The sequence below is a fragment of the Conger conger genome, chromosome 16, assembly GCF_963514075.1.
Source record: "Conger conger chromosome 16, fConCon1.1, whole genome shotgun sequence".
Lineage (NCBI taxonomy): Eukaryota > Metazoa > Chordata > Actinopteri > Anguilliformes > Congridae > Conger > Conger conger.
The window spans coordinates 32632776-32651406 of record NC_083775.1 but is presented as its reverse complement, the minus strand read 5'-3'; the positions used below and the strand labels follow the sequence as shown (position 1 = coordinate 32651406).

General features: G+C 42.4%; 1 protein-coding gene and 1 long non-coding RNA gene across 4 annotated transcripts in view; one reads left to right on the top strand and one right to left on the bottom strand.

Moving 5' to 3' along the window:
* Positions 1-18631, bottom strand: part of LOC133114307 (GTPase IMAP family member 8-like) — a 67681-nt gene that overhangs the window by 45453 nt on the left and 3597 nt on the right. For 2 of the 3 annotated variants that reach the window (XM_061223578.1, XM_061223583.1), the window contains 5 exons: positions 17773-17914; positions 14952-15656; positions 13936-14811; positions 12979-13203; positions 10863-12579 (listed from right to left, as the gene is read on the bottom strand). In XM_061223578.1, coding sequence (XP_061079562.1) covers positions 12374-12579; positions 12979-13203; positions 13936-14811; positions 14952-15656; positions 17773-17914 — 2154 coding nt within the window. In that variant the 3' untranslated portion in view covers positions 10863-12373. Of the gene's footprint in view, positions 1-10862; positions 12580-12978; positions 13204-13935; positions 14812-14951; positions 15657-17772; positions 17915-18631 lie in introns of those variants that run through there. The other variant, XR_009705542.1, reaches the window with a different exon arrangement.
* Positions 5-3931, top strand: LOC133113972 (uncharacterized). The gene is made up of 3 exons (XR_009705523.1): positions 5-67; positions 3283-3401; positions 3508-3931. It is a non-coding gene; the product is annotated as an uncharacterized LOC133113972 (long non-coding RNA).

Sequence of the window (18631 nt, the reverse complement as noted above, 5' to 3'; positions counted from 1 at the left end):
ATTCAGACGCTCGCTGAAGTAGCTACAGACTGATCGACGTGGGAGAAGACCATATCCTATGAGTACAGTAAGTCATCTCATCATTTGATTTCCGTTGCTGGGGAATATTGTGTCCAGGCAGCTGGTAATCAGTAATGTTAGCTAACAGTTTGACCAGAGTGTGTGAACTAGCCTAGCTAGCCAGTTGAATCCCTGCTAATTTCAGCAGCTATTCTGACACTTGTTTTTTAGTCTTAGTTCAGGACCCATTATTCACAAAGCTTTTCTCTTAGGCTACCACTAAGAGTACTTCTAAATTGCACTAAAGGTTTTTAGTTTTTCCTTAAAAGTAATTCACAAAGCAGTTGAGACCAACTTCTAGGAAGGACATTACCAACTTAAGATGAGATAAAAGCTCCGCTTTGCTTGACGGCTCATGCACGAGCTTGCTTGCATTCACCTCGCTCAGTGATAGGCTGATGAGTGACACTTTCATTGTATGTCATTCTCGGGATATAGACCTACTGTTGGCTGTACTGTATTTTCAATTGTCATCATGAAAATACAGTCTAGGCTATGTTTGGTCTGCTTGGCTAATGACCCTGACACACACGCGATTTCGGCCGTCGTACGTGGTCGGCGGTAGCTTTTTTTGCCGATTACACATGAATCGGCTGCTCGTCGGGTTTTTTCCTTTTCACGAAATCATTTTTGCAGAGGTAGCCGGCTAGATAGCAGGAGCACTTGGGGTGTCACATTATACCGGGGCTACTCTGACAGTTTTATATTTTTATAAAGATACCCATTTCATAATAGCCCTACCCGTAATAATTTTATAACAATACCATTAATAATTATGGAATATTTTTTTGTTTTTTTCTTTCCTTTTATTTTTCCCTTCAACTGGTTTGAGCCAGTTTGGGAGGCTTTCTAAGATAGCTGCATTAGTGGTAGTGCTCCCTCATTTGAATGCAGACGCTGAGAGGGTTTTCTCCATGGTCGGATTAAACAAGACCAAAACTAGAAACAGCTTGGCACTGGACGGAACTCTGTCATCCATAATGGCAGTTAAAATGGCTGGCCTGGAACCACAGTGTTTCAAATGGGAGCCACCAGCCCCCGTGCTGAAGGCCTCAAAACCTGCCACCAACACCTACAATAAACTACACTAACCATTATCTCACACACACACACCTGCACTAAGAAATGTTGAATTAAATAAATATTTTTATTTATGTGTGTTTATTTATCAGATCAGACCCCCGTCCCTACGCCAACCAAACCCCCACGCCAAAATCTCACTCTGAACTCACTCTGAACCCAAAACTTGAGAGCCCTGGAGAATGGCTGATACTGATATGGTAATGACATGGGATAAGGTAAAAATGGGTAAAAAATGTTGACTCACCTCTCTGCCTGTGTTAATAGTCCTTAAATTAGTGTTTCAAAATCTACATTTGTCGGGCCGTCACTATCAAAACATTGTACAGCTGTACGACAATTCAAGCTCATTGGTTGAAAATTGGTTCTAACTGCCACAGCCAATGGCGTGGGGGCTTACTGATTGTTCATGTAGCTGCCCAAATTGCACTCCAGACAAGCAATCACTGAAATGCTGTATACTATTGCTTATAATCCAAGCAAAGACTACATATCTAGTTTAAAAACAATACCAATTTGTTATTGGTAGTGTCAGGAGCGGGAAAAGCACCAGCTGACTCCCGCCCCTTCCACGGGTTCATATTATAATTATGCAGAACCCACCCACCACAAGGAGCTCAGAACAAAGCAGGTAAAGGGCAAAAGCTTTATTTTACTCATTATAAAATAAAAATAAAAAATTATTAAAAAAACAGAGCACGCCACAAACTCGCACCAACCCCACCCCCCTTCGACTTCCCCACTACCCCTACAACACTCCCCCCCCGTACCCAGAGCCCGGCACAGGTAGAGCGCAAACCCATCATACCACACACAAAGACAATCACTGCTGAACTCCCAGTGATTAGACAGCACTCCAGTGTTTCCCACTCAGGGCCCCCCTGCTACCTAGCCCATGCCAAGGAGGGGGGGAAACCCCACTCAAAGGGGAAGTCAACTAACACAGGCGGGGTCTCACACACGCACTCACACCTTTCACTTCCACACACAACACAACAATTTATAATTTATAAATAATTTTAAGGAGGGGATGTAGTTGGCCCCCACCGCTGTGCTGGACCTCTACATCCCAAGACAAAAAAAGAAAAAAGAAAAAAAGAAAACCCAACCCCCCCCTAAACAATCTGCTGTCTCCCGCTGTGCAATATAGTCTCCGGGTCGCTGAGCTGCGCCCTGAACCACTCTGCTGTACACTGCACGCTGGATCTGCTGCACTGTCCACACTCAGCGTCCTCGCTGTTCCACCAATGGGGAGTGAGCTGGTGCTGGCTCCGGTACTGGTCCGCCCGTTGCTTTACAGCCGTGTGGGAGACTCGCAGTTCCCTCCGCCCTCGTCAGGGTGAGTGTAGTCTCGCTGCGTTGTTCCTTAGCAAAGTCGCGCAGTCGTTGCCACGGCTCCACACAGCGCCGCTCCTCCAGAATCGCCCAGCGTTGGTCCCACTTAATAGCAGTATCGCAGGTGTAGCGTCCACATTTTTCTGGGGCTGCCAGCCAGCTAACCTCCGCCAATGCGGGAGACAGCCTAAACAAAAAAAGAACCAAGAAAGAAAAAAAAAAAAAAACCCAAACACACCGAACTGAAAAATAACCAACAAGCTAAAATTCCGTTCGCGGAACCCAACATTAAATCCCGGCGTCTCTCTCTCGCTTCTGCCCCTTACCTGCTTGTTTTAAGCCCGGCTTAAACAGCTACGTCACGCCCCCAAACCCGGCAGCCGGCACGTCACATGCATGGATCAGCTCCGTGAAGCTAGCAACAATTAGACTTCCTGTACAGAAGTTCCGGTCTAGCTTGCTGTTTGACTAGTGACTATAATGTAGGCCAAGCATAAATTGCTTGACACTGTCGGTTCAATAACAGCTAATTTGCATACCTGCTTACTGTTTGAAAAACAGTATTTACAGTGTGGGGAGGCCATATGTTGCTATTGACTGTCAGTAGCCACCCGACTCATTTGCATAGCTCATAACTCAAAAACTATAAATTGTTACCAAATGAAAGAGGGTATACATTTACTCTATAGACCCATATCTTTAATATTCTAGAGTCCTTTCTGTGAAATCATGTTCCGAGCAATTGTTGCTGTGTGAAAGGTTTCCTTTCTTGTGCATATTCTTATATTCACCTTTTACTCTGTTTAGCAATGGCAGATTTCTTGCTTGGGACAGGATTCCGAAACCGGGTGAATGAATGGCCTGTGTCTCCTGTAACGGAACACTACAATAAGACTGTTGTGCCAGCAGAGACCCCTGATAAAAAGGTGAGGACAAAATGAGAAATGCACCTTGCAGTGACAGAATTGTAATATGTTTCTTTACTCTTCTCTTTTCTTTGTTTCTAACTGCTTGGATTTTTTTATTTTACAGTTTGTTCTGGTGGTTGAAGATTCCCATCTGCGGGGCTTCGTAGATGGGTTTGTGGCCATGCCGAAAGGATGTACAGTAAATAGTACAATTAAGGCCTCGGTTTGTTTCCAAGTCCCATCTGTGTCCCTACTTACTTCCCGCTGCCATATTGTTATTTTTTTCCCTTGTCTTCATCACAACCATGCTGCAGCGCTGAGACACCCCCCACATACCGCCCCAGGACCACCACCTCCTTCATCTGCACCCTGCCAATCTCACACACATTCAACACCTCCTTCATCTGCACCCTGCCAATCTCCCACACATTCAACACCTCCTTCATCTGCACCCTGCCAATCTCCCACACATTCAACACCTCCTTCATCTGCACCCTGCCAATCTCCCACACATTCAACACCTCCTTCATCTGCACCCTGCCAATCTCCCACACATTCAACACCTCCTTCATCTGCACCCTGCCAATCTCACCCATCACACAAATTGTTCAGAATTCATTGTTAATTGTTTGATCTGCCGCGCACAGACGCACCACTACCCAACCAGGTTCAGCAGTCGGTGATCAACCTCTCCGAGAAGACACTCACCAACGACCAAATGGCTGCTCTTTCCAAAGGCCAATCCTCCGTACAATTCTTTCAACACTCAGGTGGACCTATTTAAGTTTTTCAGAAAAATAAAACTGAGACACTTAATTATGTACAAGCCTGTAACTGAGCCCCCGGCTACCACCTACACTAACTTTGGTCCTAAAAGTACCTTTTGTCCCGTCTCCACTAATGCATCAATCAATACTTTCTGCAGATTGGTGGAAAATGATGTGTCGTTAATCACCCAAGACATTCCTTTTGCAAGAACTAACTTGTGACTAACTGATGCTGAGAAAAATGCCCTTTTTGAACTGTCTAATGGTCCAGCAATTGTAATAAAACCCACAGACAAAGGCGGAGCTATTGTGGTATAAGATATTGACCGCTATAGAAAAGAGGTCCTAAGACAGTTGAGTGATACTAAGTTCTACAGTAAATTACAACAGGATCCAGTAATGCAATATCAAAAATGGTTTAAGAAATAGATGGATTACCCTCCCGGACGACCCATCATTAATGGCATTAATTCTCTCTTGGAGCCCCTGTCTAAATTTGTGGACAGCTTTATAAAACCTTATGTGCACAAATTGCCCTCTTTTATAAGGGATTCAATCGATTTTATGACTAAGATCAACCTGTTGCCCGAAATTCCATCCAACTCGATCCTTGTCACTCTAGACATTGAAAGCCTCTATACTAACATTCCACACTGTGGACGGCTAGCTACGCTGCGTTTTTTTCTCCAAGACCGCCCAGACGACTCATTACCTCCTTCACATTTTATTGTTGAACTTGCAGCCTTTGTTCTTAAATACAACCATTTCAGTTTTGAGAATGACCTCTTTCTGCAGATAAAAGGCACTGCTATAGGCTCTGCATTTGCCCCCAATTACGCAAACTTGTATGTCGGTATCCTGGAAAACAGATATATCCTAAACGCAAATAATCAATTTTTCATGCATATATTTTCCTGGTACTGCTACATAGACGATGTCTTCTGTATATTTAATGGCTCTAATTCTCAGCTTCCAGATTTCACACAGTGGATTAATGAAATCAACCCCAACCTTCGATTCACAGCAGAATCGGACACTCCTAGAGTGCATTTTTTAGACATGGGGGTATCCAAATGCGACTCTTCTCTTATCACCAGTCTTTACATGAAGGGCACAGACAGGAACACTTTTCTGTCGGCTGCCTCCTACCACCCTGTGCCCCTGAAACGAGGCCTACCAAAAAGCCAGTTTTTTCGCCTGCATCGGGTATGCCACGACACTACTGATTTTGTTGAAAAGGAGGATTCTCTTAAAGAAAGGTTCCGCACTCGAGGCTACCCAACAAGTTGGATAAAAAACGCTTATGACACTGCACTGAATAGCTCACGATCAGACTTACTTAAACAAAGAACCAGTCCAAAAGAAACGTCCATTGACATTTATTTCTACATACACTCCGAAATTTGTCAAGCTAAAAGACATCATTAAAAAACACTGGCACATTCTGTCATCCGATCCCTTACTTACCAGTGAATTTACAGAACCTCCTGTGTTTGTTCCTAAGAAAGGTAAAAACCTGAGAGACTTCCTGGTGCACGCTGATTGGAAAGCTATGCCTCAAACATCATCCCATTCCCAATGGGAGCTACAGGTGCGGCCATTGCGCGCAATGTCACCTTGTCCAAAAAGCACACACGTTCACAAACCCACTGAACAATAAAACATACAAAATCAAGAATGTCATAACATGTTCCTCCTTGTTATGTACCGCTCTGAGAACCCAAATGCAGACCACAGGATAATCCAAAAATCGTGTTTAATAGTCCGAAATCGTAGCCAAGAGATCCAATACAAAGACAAAAATGAAAGGCAAAAGAATAGTAAAAAAAAAAAACAGGCAAGGGGGTCAAAAATCCAGAAAATGAAAAGTACAAAAGGACGAAGGCAAGAATCAAAACCAGAAAACAAAGCAGAATGTCGAAAACCAGAAAAGCAGAAAGACAAACAAAAGGGCAAGGCAGGCTCGGAAATCAAAAGGCAAAGGGGTGTCTATCAAGAATCTCAAGAGTTAGGCTTACGAGGTATTCGGCACTAAAACTGATCAATGTTCTGACAAAGAACAATGCAGAGATTGAGGTTTAAATACATGAGGGAAGGTGACAATCTAGGCGGGGCTGGGAAAAAGGTGGGCTAAACAAATAGACAACAGGTGGGGAAAAATAATAGGGTAATAACATAACGGGAGGGAGACGAAAACGCGGACTGGATGCACAAAACAAAACATGTAAAACATACGGCTCCGGATTAGGGAGTAGACATTTGTTATAGAAGACGTAGTTAGAAGACGTAGTGATAGTTAGAGACAGGTGCGAACACTTCGCTGAAACTAAACGAGTAATCAGGGATAGCATAGGGAGGCGGAGTTACAGAACAGTGCAGAAATACTAAGAGATTGCGTTAGTGAGTTAGTTACGTGAATATTTCTAAACTACCCAATAAAAGTGATTGTTAGTTAGTTAGTTAGACAGACAGTAAGTATATTAATCGGATTAGTACTGTACAAAATTTAGATTAGTAGTAGTTAGTAAGAATCGTGCTTTACAACATTTACCTACCAAGAAAAAGCAGGAAGTACGAGTTTTAGAAGAAATGTTGAAAACCCGAAAACTACCGTAACCACTCTAATAGTGGGACACGCAGACAGGGGAGTGACTAGACTGGTAAACATTCAGACGCAGACATAACAGGGGATGACAAATGAGAACTGTAATGGAAAACACTAACCAATTTCAAAAATTTTAAATAAATAACAATAAACATAAATAGACACAGGATGACGGATACGGCGTATATTGTACAGAAAGAACCTGCAGGTTCTGACAGTGGAGGATACCTGTGGAGCCAGGGTGAGGCAGTTATCCAGAGTTACCCCAAGATTCTTTGCTGTACGGGAGGAGGAAACTACAAAGTCCTCAACAGTCAGTGAGAGGCCTATTGTGGCCAGCAACATTTGCCAACTTCACGGAGCTGCGTGGATCCATGTGCAAACCGAGCCCCACCCAACTCTCTGGCAAATCGAGCCCAGCTGTCAGGCTCCTGAGAGTAGCAACAAGCAAATTAGCTATAGTTAGTTTGACAAATTCACAAATATCCACTTACAATAAAATATATGGCAATATGAACATAGTAGCGATTGCACAAGCCTTCAGGTGGATATTTGTACATTCAGGAAGCTAACTAGTAATAGCTAATTTGCTTATTGTTACTGATAGTGAACTGGTATTGTTTTAAAACTATCCCATCCATCCATCCATCCATTATCTGAACCCGCTTATCCTGATCAGGGTCGCAGGGGGGCTGGAGCCTATCCCAGCATACATTGGGCGAAAGGCAGGAATACACCCTGGAAAGGTCGCCAGTCCATCACAGGGCACACACACCATTCACTCACACACTCATACCTACGGGCAATTTTAGACTCTCCAATCAGCCTGACCTGCATGTCTTTGGACTGTGGGAGGAAACCGGAGTACCTGGAGGAAACCCACGCAGACACGGGGAGAACATACAAACTCTGCACAGAGAGGCCCCGGCCGACAGGGATACGAACCCAGGACCTCCTTGCTGTGAGGCAGCAGTGCAATTTGGGCAGCGACACTCCTTTTACTTGTTTATGTGTTCAATCATCCATGTTTAGCTAAACCTTTATTTCTCTCAAACTGTAAGTTAGTTGCATTGTTTGTGGTAGACTATCATATCATAGTTATATAGCCAGCTAGTTACATAGCCAAATAACTTGCTTGCTCACAATATGGTTGGTTAGCTAAAGTGAAAACTTCAAAAAGAAGTAGCATACCGAAGTCAAGATTTTATAAAGTCACGGCAGGCAAAAGACGGCAGGCTCTGTTGCTATAAGGTTGAGGAATGGCGGAGAGCCAGGAGCGACTAAGGGAAATCCCTTGTAAGTGGGCACGCGAACGTGTCCGCCACTAAACCCCGGAAGGTAGATGAAACCAAATAAAGGAAATAGCCCCAAAAAACGGCTAAGGAAAATAAAGCAACCCTTAAAAACCAGGGCGAATAACCCAACCAAAATGAATGCTGATAACGAGCACTACAACCCCAGACTGGGGACAAAATAAAATAACAACCTAGTAAAAAAAAACACAAGGCACGAAAACAAAGAACCTTGAGGCACAGCTCAGGAAAAAACACAACCCAAAATGTACCAGGGACAACGTCCCTCACCCGCAAGCTCACACGAGCTGAAAATGAAATCAAAGAAAAACAAAGAACCTTACAGAAGGCGTCAGCCATGCACACAGCACCAACAGGCTGAGCGTCTTCCTTACCTTTTCTTTTTGTTTTGTTTTGTTTAATTTTTTAAAAAGAGACAGAAACCCAAACCTGCACGATACCTGACTCAATAAGGCTCAGAGTCTTACCGCGTGCATATCGGCTTGGTATTAGAGTGAACAGTAACACCAAAGCGTCGACCGATTGTCTGCAAGTGCTTTATATACAGCCTCAGGAGGTAAGGTACCATTGGCACTAATGAGGGCCAGGTGAAAATAATAAAGACCCCCAAGTGGCCACGACCGGTACTACCTCCCAACCCTGACAGGTGCGTTTGTCAGCTTTCCAAAACAGTGCACGAGAACACTGATGTGTATAATAATGCTTTATATTATGCATTATATTCATAGACTGTGGGAAGCATAAACAGTGTTGTGGTTTGAGGTTGTTTGTTGTTGCAATTCCTTTTATGACCATTAGAAGTACAAAATTACCTATTGTACCTTTAACAAAATGCCATAAAAATGCCAAAAAATGTCAGAAAAAAATATAACACTGGGTATATATTTACAGATGGTTCCTCTGTGTAACTTAGAACCTTGGAGAAAACCCCCTTCTACAGGTTCTGCTCATTTTGATAATGTTGGTGTTACTTGTATGATGTTTGTTCAGGTTTGGCTGAGATATGCTAGATTTATGATACTCATAGACTGACTTTTCTGTTTAACTTACAGACTACTGATAACAAAGTTTATTTTTAAATGGGAGGGAGGCATATGCCATGGAGGTGCTCTGTGGATCTGATCAAAACTTCTATTAATTTCTTTTTTTTTTTATTAATTGGTGCTTCTTCTAATATTAATAAAATTTGCACTTAGAACACTAGGGGGGCTCCATGAGCATGTTCTATATTGGGAATACTGAGGAAACAAACAAGCCATCAAATAAATACCATCTGCTTAACTCCATTTATTTAATTAGTGTAGTAGGGGTGACCGGGGAACAACCAAACACTTTTAGGTTTTCACTTAATTACAAAATATATACACATATTAGAGCTAATATTGTTCTTCCAAAAAGAAGATACATGTCTATGACAATAGACCATCGAAACACCTCTGGGGCAAGTTTAAACAGTGTCCAAAATGGCCATCTTCATAAATTCTGTGGCCTAGATATGTAACTTCCGTCAGGCCAGAGTTTTTCTCGTTTGACCTTGTGGCCCTGTGTGGCTGGGAATGATTTCCAGTGAATGTTTGAGGCAAGATTGTGGTGAGCAGATAAGAATGTCAACATACTGAATTAGTGTGCTACACCCCTAAGAGAACTGGAACTGTTCCAAATTCTCCTGCAGCGCAGCAGAAAATACAGCCGGAGACTCAGCATACCCTGGTGGTCGTCTAGACCAGATGTATCGTTTTGTCTTAAACGTAAAAGCAAACCAGTACTGGGAATCAATATCAACCAGTATACTGAAAAAAGCATTAGCAAGATCGATCACAGTGAAATGTTTGGCATTGCCCGGGACTAAAATGGGGTTGGATTTGGAACCACTGGAGCCCGGTGTTGAACTGTGCTGTTTACAGCTCGTAAATCTTGTACAAAATGGCAAGATCCATCATGTTTTCTTACAGGCAGAATCGAGGTATTGCAGGGTGAGTTAGGACAGGGAACCACAGCACCAGCTTTTAGTAATGCATCAAAAACAGGGATATTATCGTTGACATGGCCTGTACTCTGACTCAGGGGTAACTTGAAGTGCAGCAGCCCCAGTCATGAGCCCCACATCATATCTGGACATGGCCACTATTGAGAGGGAATTGCACTCAGTTTTGGATCTGACACATGCAAATACGTGTGAGTGTCACAAGGCAATGCATGAATGCTGTCAGAAAATCTGGAAACTGGTGTGCAGTAAGACACAGAGAGGGAGAATATTTCTTAAATTATCTGTGATGTCCAAACATAATTTAAACCAGGGTCCTGTGTCGCCAGTCCATCGCAGGGCACACACTCATACCTACGGGCAATTTAGACTCTCCAATCAGTCTAACTTGCATGTCTTTGGACTGTGGGAGGAAACCGGAGTACCCGGAGGAAACCCACGCAGACACGGGGAGAACATGCAAAATCCACCCCAGCCGACGGGGATTCGAACCCAGGACCTCCTTGCTGTTGTGCTCCCCACTGCACCATCCGTGCCGCCCAACACACACACAGTATGACTTAAATACATTTTTCAGTATACTGACCCAGAAGGGGGTGGGGGAGGACATAAACGCAGCTGGCTGCTAACTTTTATCCATATTTTGTCTTCACTGTTACCCCTTGTTGGTTCTGTAAGACCGGATGTGCTAGCTACCCCCTTCAGGGTGAAGCAGAGATACCTAGGTGAAAGGCTGTCTGCCTGCTGAGAGAGAGACAAAGAAAGACTCCCTTCCAAACGATTCAGAAAGTGGTCTAATAGTAATAAGGATTATAGTAAAAGGTTATCTTTAATCACATGATTGTCTTTGTTAACACACATTGTCAATTAAGAATCAATTAAGAAAATTACCTTTACAGGAACTACATCATCAAGATGGAGAAACAAGTGCAAAATGAATGTGCTATATACAAATACAACATGAAATGGTTTGAAGATACAATTGATACATGATTGACACTAGATTGGGTGTAATCCTGCAGAGAAGTTGTGTTTGAGGTATAGTCTGAAGAGATGCGTTCTTGGTCACTGCAGTGGCAGTCATAGAGAAATGGGGTGGTTGTTCCATTACCATTTATATGACATTAAATCTTGTCTTTACCATCTGTACCTGAGCTTTGAGACATTTTCCCCGCTCATATTTAGCGATTTCCTCCTTGTGTCTTCACGTCACGCTTTTTTTTTTTTAAGTTTCAAATGATTCCTGTGCTCTGTCTACAAGAACATGGATACATGGCCCAGCCATGCCGCCCTGACCAGGAAAATGGGTTACATAGCGGATGGATGGGTGGACAGTGACTGGTGCTGTATTACACTGGCCAGCGTGAATATAGTATAAGTGGTGCCTCTATTACAGCGGTCCATGCTATTGTAGTAAAGGGAGTGATCCTATATTACACCATTCAGTGTTGATGTAGTACAAGGAGTGGTGCTATATTACATTGTTCAGTGTTGATGTAGTGTCAGGAATGGTGCTATATTACACTGTTCAGTGTTGATGTTGTATAAGGAGTGGTGCTATATTACACCATTCAGTGTTCATGCAGTATAAGGAGTGATCGTTAGGATTTGTGTTTTGTATGTATGGTATTCTGTTGTTAGCGTTTCCGTGTTTTTTTTAACCTCTGTGCACACCGTAGCCACCCTGTCTGATTGATATCTGTTAAGACCTATTTCGTCCCCGACCTCCGAGTTTAGCTTATTCCGCCTGTTTGTTTTCGACCCATCGCCTGTGACCACTACTACTCTTTGGATTACCATTGATATGATCTGTTTGTTGGAAATGTGACCCATTTCCTGGACTATCTATTACAAACTGCGTTATCCCTGCTGTATCTGTTTGTTGGCTTTTGAACCTCGCTTGTCTGACTTGCTATCTGGTAATGAAGATTTTTATTACAAAGAAACCTCCGTATGAGTCTTGTATCTGGATCCTCTGTTCTGCGAGCCTGATAGTGATGCTGTATTACAGTGTTCAGTGTTCATTTAGTCTAAAGAGTGGTTCTATATTACACTGTTCATTGTTGATGTTGTATAAGGAGTGGTTCTATATTACACTGTTCAGTGTTGATGTTGTATAAGGAGTGATGCTATATTACACTGTTCAGTGTGGATGTTGTATAAGAAGTGATGCTATATTACACTGTTCAGTGTTGATGCAGTATAAGGAGTGATGCTATATTACACTGTTCAGTGTTGATGTTGTATAAGGAGTGATGCTATATTACAGTGTTCAGTGTTGATGTTGTGTAAGGAGTGATGCTATATTACAGTGGTCAGTTTTATGCATCTGCAGTCCCACAGTGTTCCAGTCCCTTGTCTCTCTCTGTGATGTCAGAGGCCTCTGTATTGCTAATTTCAGAATTTGTTTCATATCCAGATGCAGCAGCAGAATTCCCATGATGCGTTTCACTCATCCAGTCATACACCTTGATGCAGGTCCTTGCAAGATGAGAGGTGTCAGGCTCTGAGAATATCTCTGCACACACTGTGAAAGGAAACAGGCTGTATCAGAGAGTGCTGGGAGGCCAGGCAAATGCATGGAAGCTTGAGCTTGCTCATTCTGAACATGAGTGAAAACACAAAGATGAGACAACGAGACTTATTTCCTCAAGTGAGGAATCATTTCATTATTTTACAATAACACAAGCTGTGCAACCATCAATATGCTACGGATATTGCTGCTAAGCTACATAGACTGCGCATGACCCTGTCTGTATGTGCATACAGTATTCAGTGTGATGTCACAAGAAAACTCATCTCTAAAAGTCTGAAGAACACAGATTTCTGGAAATATTCAGTCCATAAGTGTCATGTTAAAGAATTTGATAAAAGTTCCATAAGTTATAAATAGCCTGTATTGGATAATGAGACTAAGCAAACTCACAGTCTGGAGGTTCATGCATGCTTCCCACTCCCCTCACAGGTTGTGTGGCAGTGTCCTGCATCATCCTTTTAAAGTGATTGAACATCATCCATTCTCTCCTTCCCCACTCCTTTTCAAAAGCAGCATCCTCTCTCTCTATCCACTGTTGGGCACGTGTCTTGTTGGCTGCTTCTGTAAGAGTGCTCCCCTCTTCCAAACTCTTTGATCCACAGAGTATGTCTCCCTCTGGAAAAGAGCACAGAGCAGCCTGTAGTTATCAATGATTCTGAAAAGTTCTGCATGGAGGAATGGTCAAATCCATCTAAATGTGGGATCTAACCTAAATAAATTTTAGGAAAAAACTCATGGCTGTCATCATTGCCAGGGGTGTTTGCACAAAGTCTTAAACCAGGGGTGCTAATAATTGTGAAACCTATTTTTTGGGGAAATATTTTATTTATTTTTTTTAGAGGAAAAATGTTAATGGTTGATTCCATTGAATCTTTAATACAACACACTACGAATGTTGGAAACTAAAGCCTCTGTCAATAACTGCATTTCTATTTTGTGCCTATTTATCAAGGATGCCACCCACATTACATTACTGGAATTTGGCAGATGGTCTTATCCAGAGTGACGCACAGTTGATTAGACTAAGCAGGAGACAATCCTCCCCTGGAGCAATGCAGGGTTAAGGGCCCAAGGGCCCAACGGCTGTGCGGATCTAATTGTGGCTACACCGGGGATCGAACCGCCAACCTTGCGGGTCCCAGTCATTTAACTTAACCACTACGCTACAGGCCGCCCCTACAGGTCACATGTGAACAGTGTGCACATGCTATTAGTGGTGATTAGTGTGGATGACCAACTTTTTCCATACATTATGTGATTTTCAGACTAATTCAGAATAATGGTAAAAATCAGCTTGATTCTGTCATGAATAAGAAATCATTGAAAAATGGATTGAACCAAACTAACCATTGTGGGTGGTGGTACATTCCTGAATCATCTTCTTCAGCTTCAAGCCTGTTTCTGTTCTGCTCCATTCCTTTTCAAACAGTTTTAGCATATCAGCAGGATGCCTAACTTCACTCCTTTGTTTAGAATCCAAACCCAGTTGCTCCAACAGATGTTGTTCTCTCTTGACCCAGAGTTCATCAAAGATTTTCATCAGCTCTGTTACTTTCTGCGTATCTGTGCTGAAATCAACCCCCCTGGTCACTCCATCCTTCTCGTCTATCTCCTCCATAACTTCACTTTGTGTCTCAGTCTTGAGAGGAAGGACAGTTCGACCTGCTACCATCTCCTCAATCTTCTCCAGCAGCTCTGTGACTTGGGTGCTATCCCCTCTTTCCTTATTGCTGAGGACATGGAACCTGTTCCCACATTTCTCTATAAGCCACTGGAGGGCCTGGCCTTCTCTCTCTATGTGCTGCTCGATGGTGTGGTTTCCTAGGCTTTCCCCCCAGGTGAAGAGCACTAGAGTGTGTCCCCACACTCTCTCTCCAAGGTGCTTCATGTTTTCTCGAATTATTTTCCTTTGTTTTTCTTTAAATGATGTGTCTGCAGGAATAACCAATAGAATTGCATGGGGTCCGAGGTCACACACCGTCAAACCCTTCATTGCTTCCTCTTTTATCCAATCAGGTGTGAGCAGATACTTCCACCAGCCGGGTGTGTCGACCACAGTGACCTGCCTCCCATTGACTTCACCTTGCTTCTTCTCACACTGTGCAGTTCTTTTCCAAACTCCAAGCTTCTCTCTGCCCAGAATGGTATTTCCTGTCGAGCTCTTCCCCCCAGCCACCCACCCCAGAAGCACCATCCGCAGCTCTGGGGGACGGGTGGCATCCCCTGTCAGGGTGAAAAAACATGGCTAGATTAAAACTAGATTAACCAGAGAACAACTAGATTAACTGGATAAAAGTGTCATCATCATTTAGAGAAAAGACTAAATCAGAAATTAAATACAAAATAAAATATATTAATTTTACCTCTAAGGAGGCGTTGGAGTGTCACTCTGTGTTCCAGGACCTTCCTTACTCTCTGATTGGCTCGTTCTTCCGTAATCCTCCTTTTCTCCTCCATGTCCTGTAGAAGTTTCCTCCCCATGTGAAAATGACAGCCACCATTACCTGCCACCATCTTCTCTATCATCTCCAGTAGCTCTGAGACCTGAGAGACCCCACTGCTGTTCTTATTGCTGAGAACATAGTACCTGTTACCACATTTCTCTAATAGCATCTGGAGGGCCTGTCCTTCAATCAGATGCTTGATAGTCATTTCCCTTAAAGTGTCCCCAAAGCTGAACAGCAGTATAGTGTGTCTCCACACTGTTTCGCCGAGAAGCTCCAAGTGTTCCTGCACTGCTATCCTGTGTTTCTCTTGGAATGAAGAGTCCAGATTTATGAACAGCAGGAAAGCATGGGGTCCAGGGGGACACAGAGACACACTCCACAAAATCTGGTCTTTCAGCAGTTCTGGAGAATCTTCAACAGGAAAATAACAGATCCAGCCAGGTGTGTCCACCACAGTGACCTGCCTCCCATCTATGGTAGCCTGCACCTTCTTACCCTCTAGAGTTTTTATTCCAGGTGCAAACACCTGTTTGCCCAAGATGGTGTTTCCTGCTGAACTCTTCCCACATACCTCTGCTCCCACCAACACAATCCTCAGCTCAGAGAGATGTTGTGTTTCCCCTGTCAAAACAAACACTCATTATTGCTTTTTAGCAGAAAATAAACTGCTCTCTGATCAACATATTAGACATGTTTTATTGCAGGAACAATGATATGGCAATAATAAAAACTGCTTTTTAGCACAACTAGGAAATGGGATTTTTTGTCAACCCATAGAATTGGGTTTGTTGTTTCACTTATGTTATTATCATCAATATGTTCTGATTTTCCATCAAGGCCACACCTCCACTTCTGACACCACTGTAAAGGCAGGGATCTGGCAAGGCTCAAATTAGGGTCTCCAATCCCTGCATTAAGATTAATTCACCATTAGCAGAGAGCAGTTAGCAGTTAGGCCGCCCCTCGGTTGGATCGCAGCACTACAATATTCTTAAAATTCTACAAAAGTTGATGATTAACTTCACCTTCAACTGTGGTCAGCAAAAAAAGAAAAAAGAAATGTTCAAGTTTGGGCAAGCTGATTGGTCAAATTGTGTGCTAAAGTAACAGTGCACTGTTTTGGATTACTGTAGGATGATTGCTGAAATATATTATCAGCCATGAATACATTTTATATGAGAACTATTGTCAATCTGTAACAAAATGCTGTACACAGCACAAACAGCATAAGAGTCATTCCGTAAAAAGGTTAGCGTTTTCACATTGATATACAATGAGCATTTTATTAGGAAGACCTGTACACCAGCTTTAATTAGCTAATCATGTGGCACTAAATGCATAAAAGCATGCAGACATGGTCAAAAGGTTCAGCTGTTTTTCAGACCAAATGTCAGAATGGGGATGAAATGTGACTTTGACCATGGAATGATTGTTGGTGCTAGACAGGGTGGTTTGAGTATCTCAGAAGCTGCTGATCTCCTGGGGTCTCATTTGGTCCTTTAATGTATGAACAAAGTGACAAAATAAAAATAAACAAATGTAACATTTTGGTCAGATACAGCATCGGTAAGGTGTCGAAACAGAGATGCATTAAAGTAGATACCCACAGTGAAATATGGCAGTGGGTCAGTGATGTTTTTGGGCAGTTTAAATTCCAGAGGTACTGGTTAAGATCTATGGATCTATGTATTTCCACCAAGTATCAGGCTATTTTGGCTAACAATCTGCCTCAAATTGCCAAATTGCCTCTACCACAAGGCTGAGACTTGGCTGTATATGAACTTTCCAGCAAGACAATAACCCAAGGCATACCTCAAAATCCACACATAAATGTTTCTGCGACAACAAAATCTATGTTCTGCAATGGCATCTCAGGTGGACCTCAATCCAATTAAAAACCTGTGGGCTGAACTGAAGAGGGCACTTGATAAGCGCAAATCCAAGAATGTGAAGGATCATGCAGGGATCTGCAGAGAGGAATGGTCCAAAATCGATTAAATTCCTTCACCTTGTCAAGCATTATAGGAAAAGACTTGCCAAATGTGATGCACCTGGAAGTAATAAACCAGGGGTGCCAAAAATGATGGAATCTTGATTTTGGAAAAATCAATTTTTTATTCAATGAATGCTTGATTTTGTTTGGTTCCATTGAAACATTAATAAAGTACAATATTTTTCACATTTTTGTGTTTCTCAAGAAATATATTTTTTGTGCATTGCCAGTCAGGGGTGCCAATAATTCTGGAGCCCACTATATATGTTCCTGTAAATTCAGGTCCTGTTTGAACCGATTACAGTATCATTTTGGACATTAGAAATTATAGTCAAAAGGCTAATTGAGATATGATATGACTGAAATATAGGACAAAATAAGTTTGGACGCATGAAAAAGGCCTGAAATACAGGGTCATCCCAGGAATAATAGGACATCTGGTCGCCCTATAACTAGATGTTTCCAGACATGGCATTTCAATATTGTCGAAGCCTTACTTTCAGGTTGCTTTTATCCTATCAATGTAAACTGTCAAAAGTAGCATGAAGCAAGCCAATTGATGTTTATGCTTCAAAATTTTGCTTAAAATAATTCTGAACAACGTCATACTAAATGTTTTATTTATTTTTACTTTCTGCAAAGTAGCCAGTACTACAGCACAAATTACAGTTAAAACTGTTTCAATTCCTTCAGAAAGTGTGCTTCAGATGTATGATGATGGCCAGATATTAAAAGAGAACTCACCAACATGACCAGATGATCCACCTGTATCCATTTCTCCACTCTCCATCTCTCTCACACACACACTCTTTTTGCTGAGTGCATTTATTCCAGCTGTTCGGGGTTGAAAGACTCTCACAGGACTGTAGATCCCGCAGCACTGATCCTAGTAGAAAACATATTTTTAATATAGCACAGTCCATAGGGTAGGTAATTCTGTGTACCTGGCTGCAGGTATAGAAGTTATTGCTTTACACACTTTTAATATGCGCAGCATAGTAAATGGTTGGCATTTATATAGCGCCTTTATCCAAAGCGCTGTACAATTGATGCTTCTCATTCACCCATTCATACACACACTCACAGTGATTGGCACGACACAGCCCGGGCGGGGGATCGAACCGGCAACCTTCCAACTGCCAGACGACTGTTCTTACTGCCTGAGCCATGCCACCCCAATGTGTACCACGTTCCATCTTAAACCCCCAGAAGGTGTCAAACGTATATGCTTTATAATTCACACAATTAATTTTATTAATTTTCATAGTTATGGAAAGGATCCCTAGGTATCTTAGACCCCATGCTGATGAACAGATTGTAATTTCCCTCAAAGACCTTTATTAGTTCTGCAAATCACCCTCCCTCAGATTTTTCACTCTTGTGGTACAGGAGTTTATGATCCATAAAATGAAATACCCATTTTGCATTTGCATTACCCTAACATAAAGGAGGTAATATTCACAATTTCTGAATACTATCAATAATAAAGGGATTTTGTCGTTCTTGAAAAGTTTCACAAGGGCAACAGTACAGAACAGGACCTTAATTATTCATAATGACATTCCACTGAAAACATAACCAGGATAACGGTTACAGCTTTGGA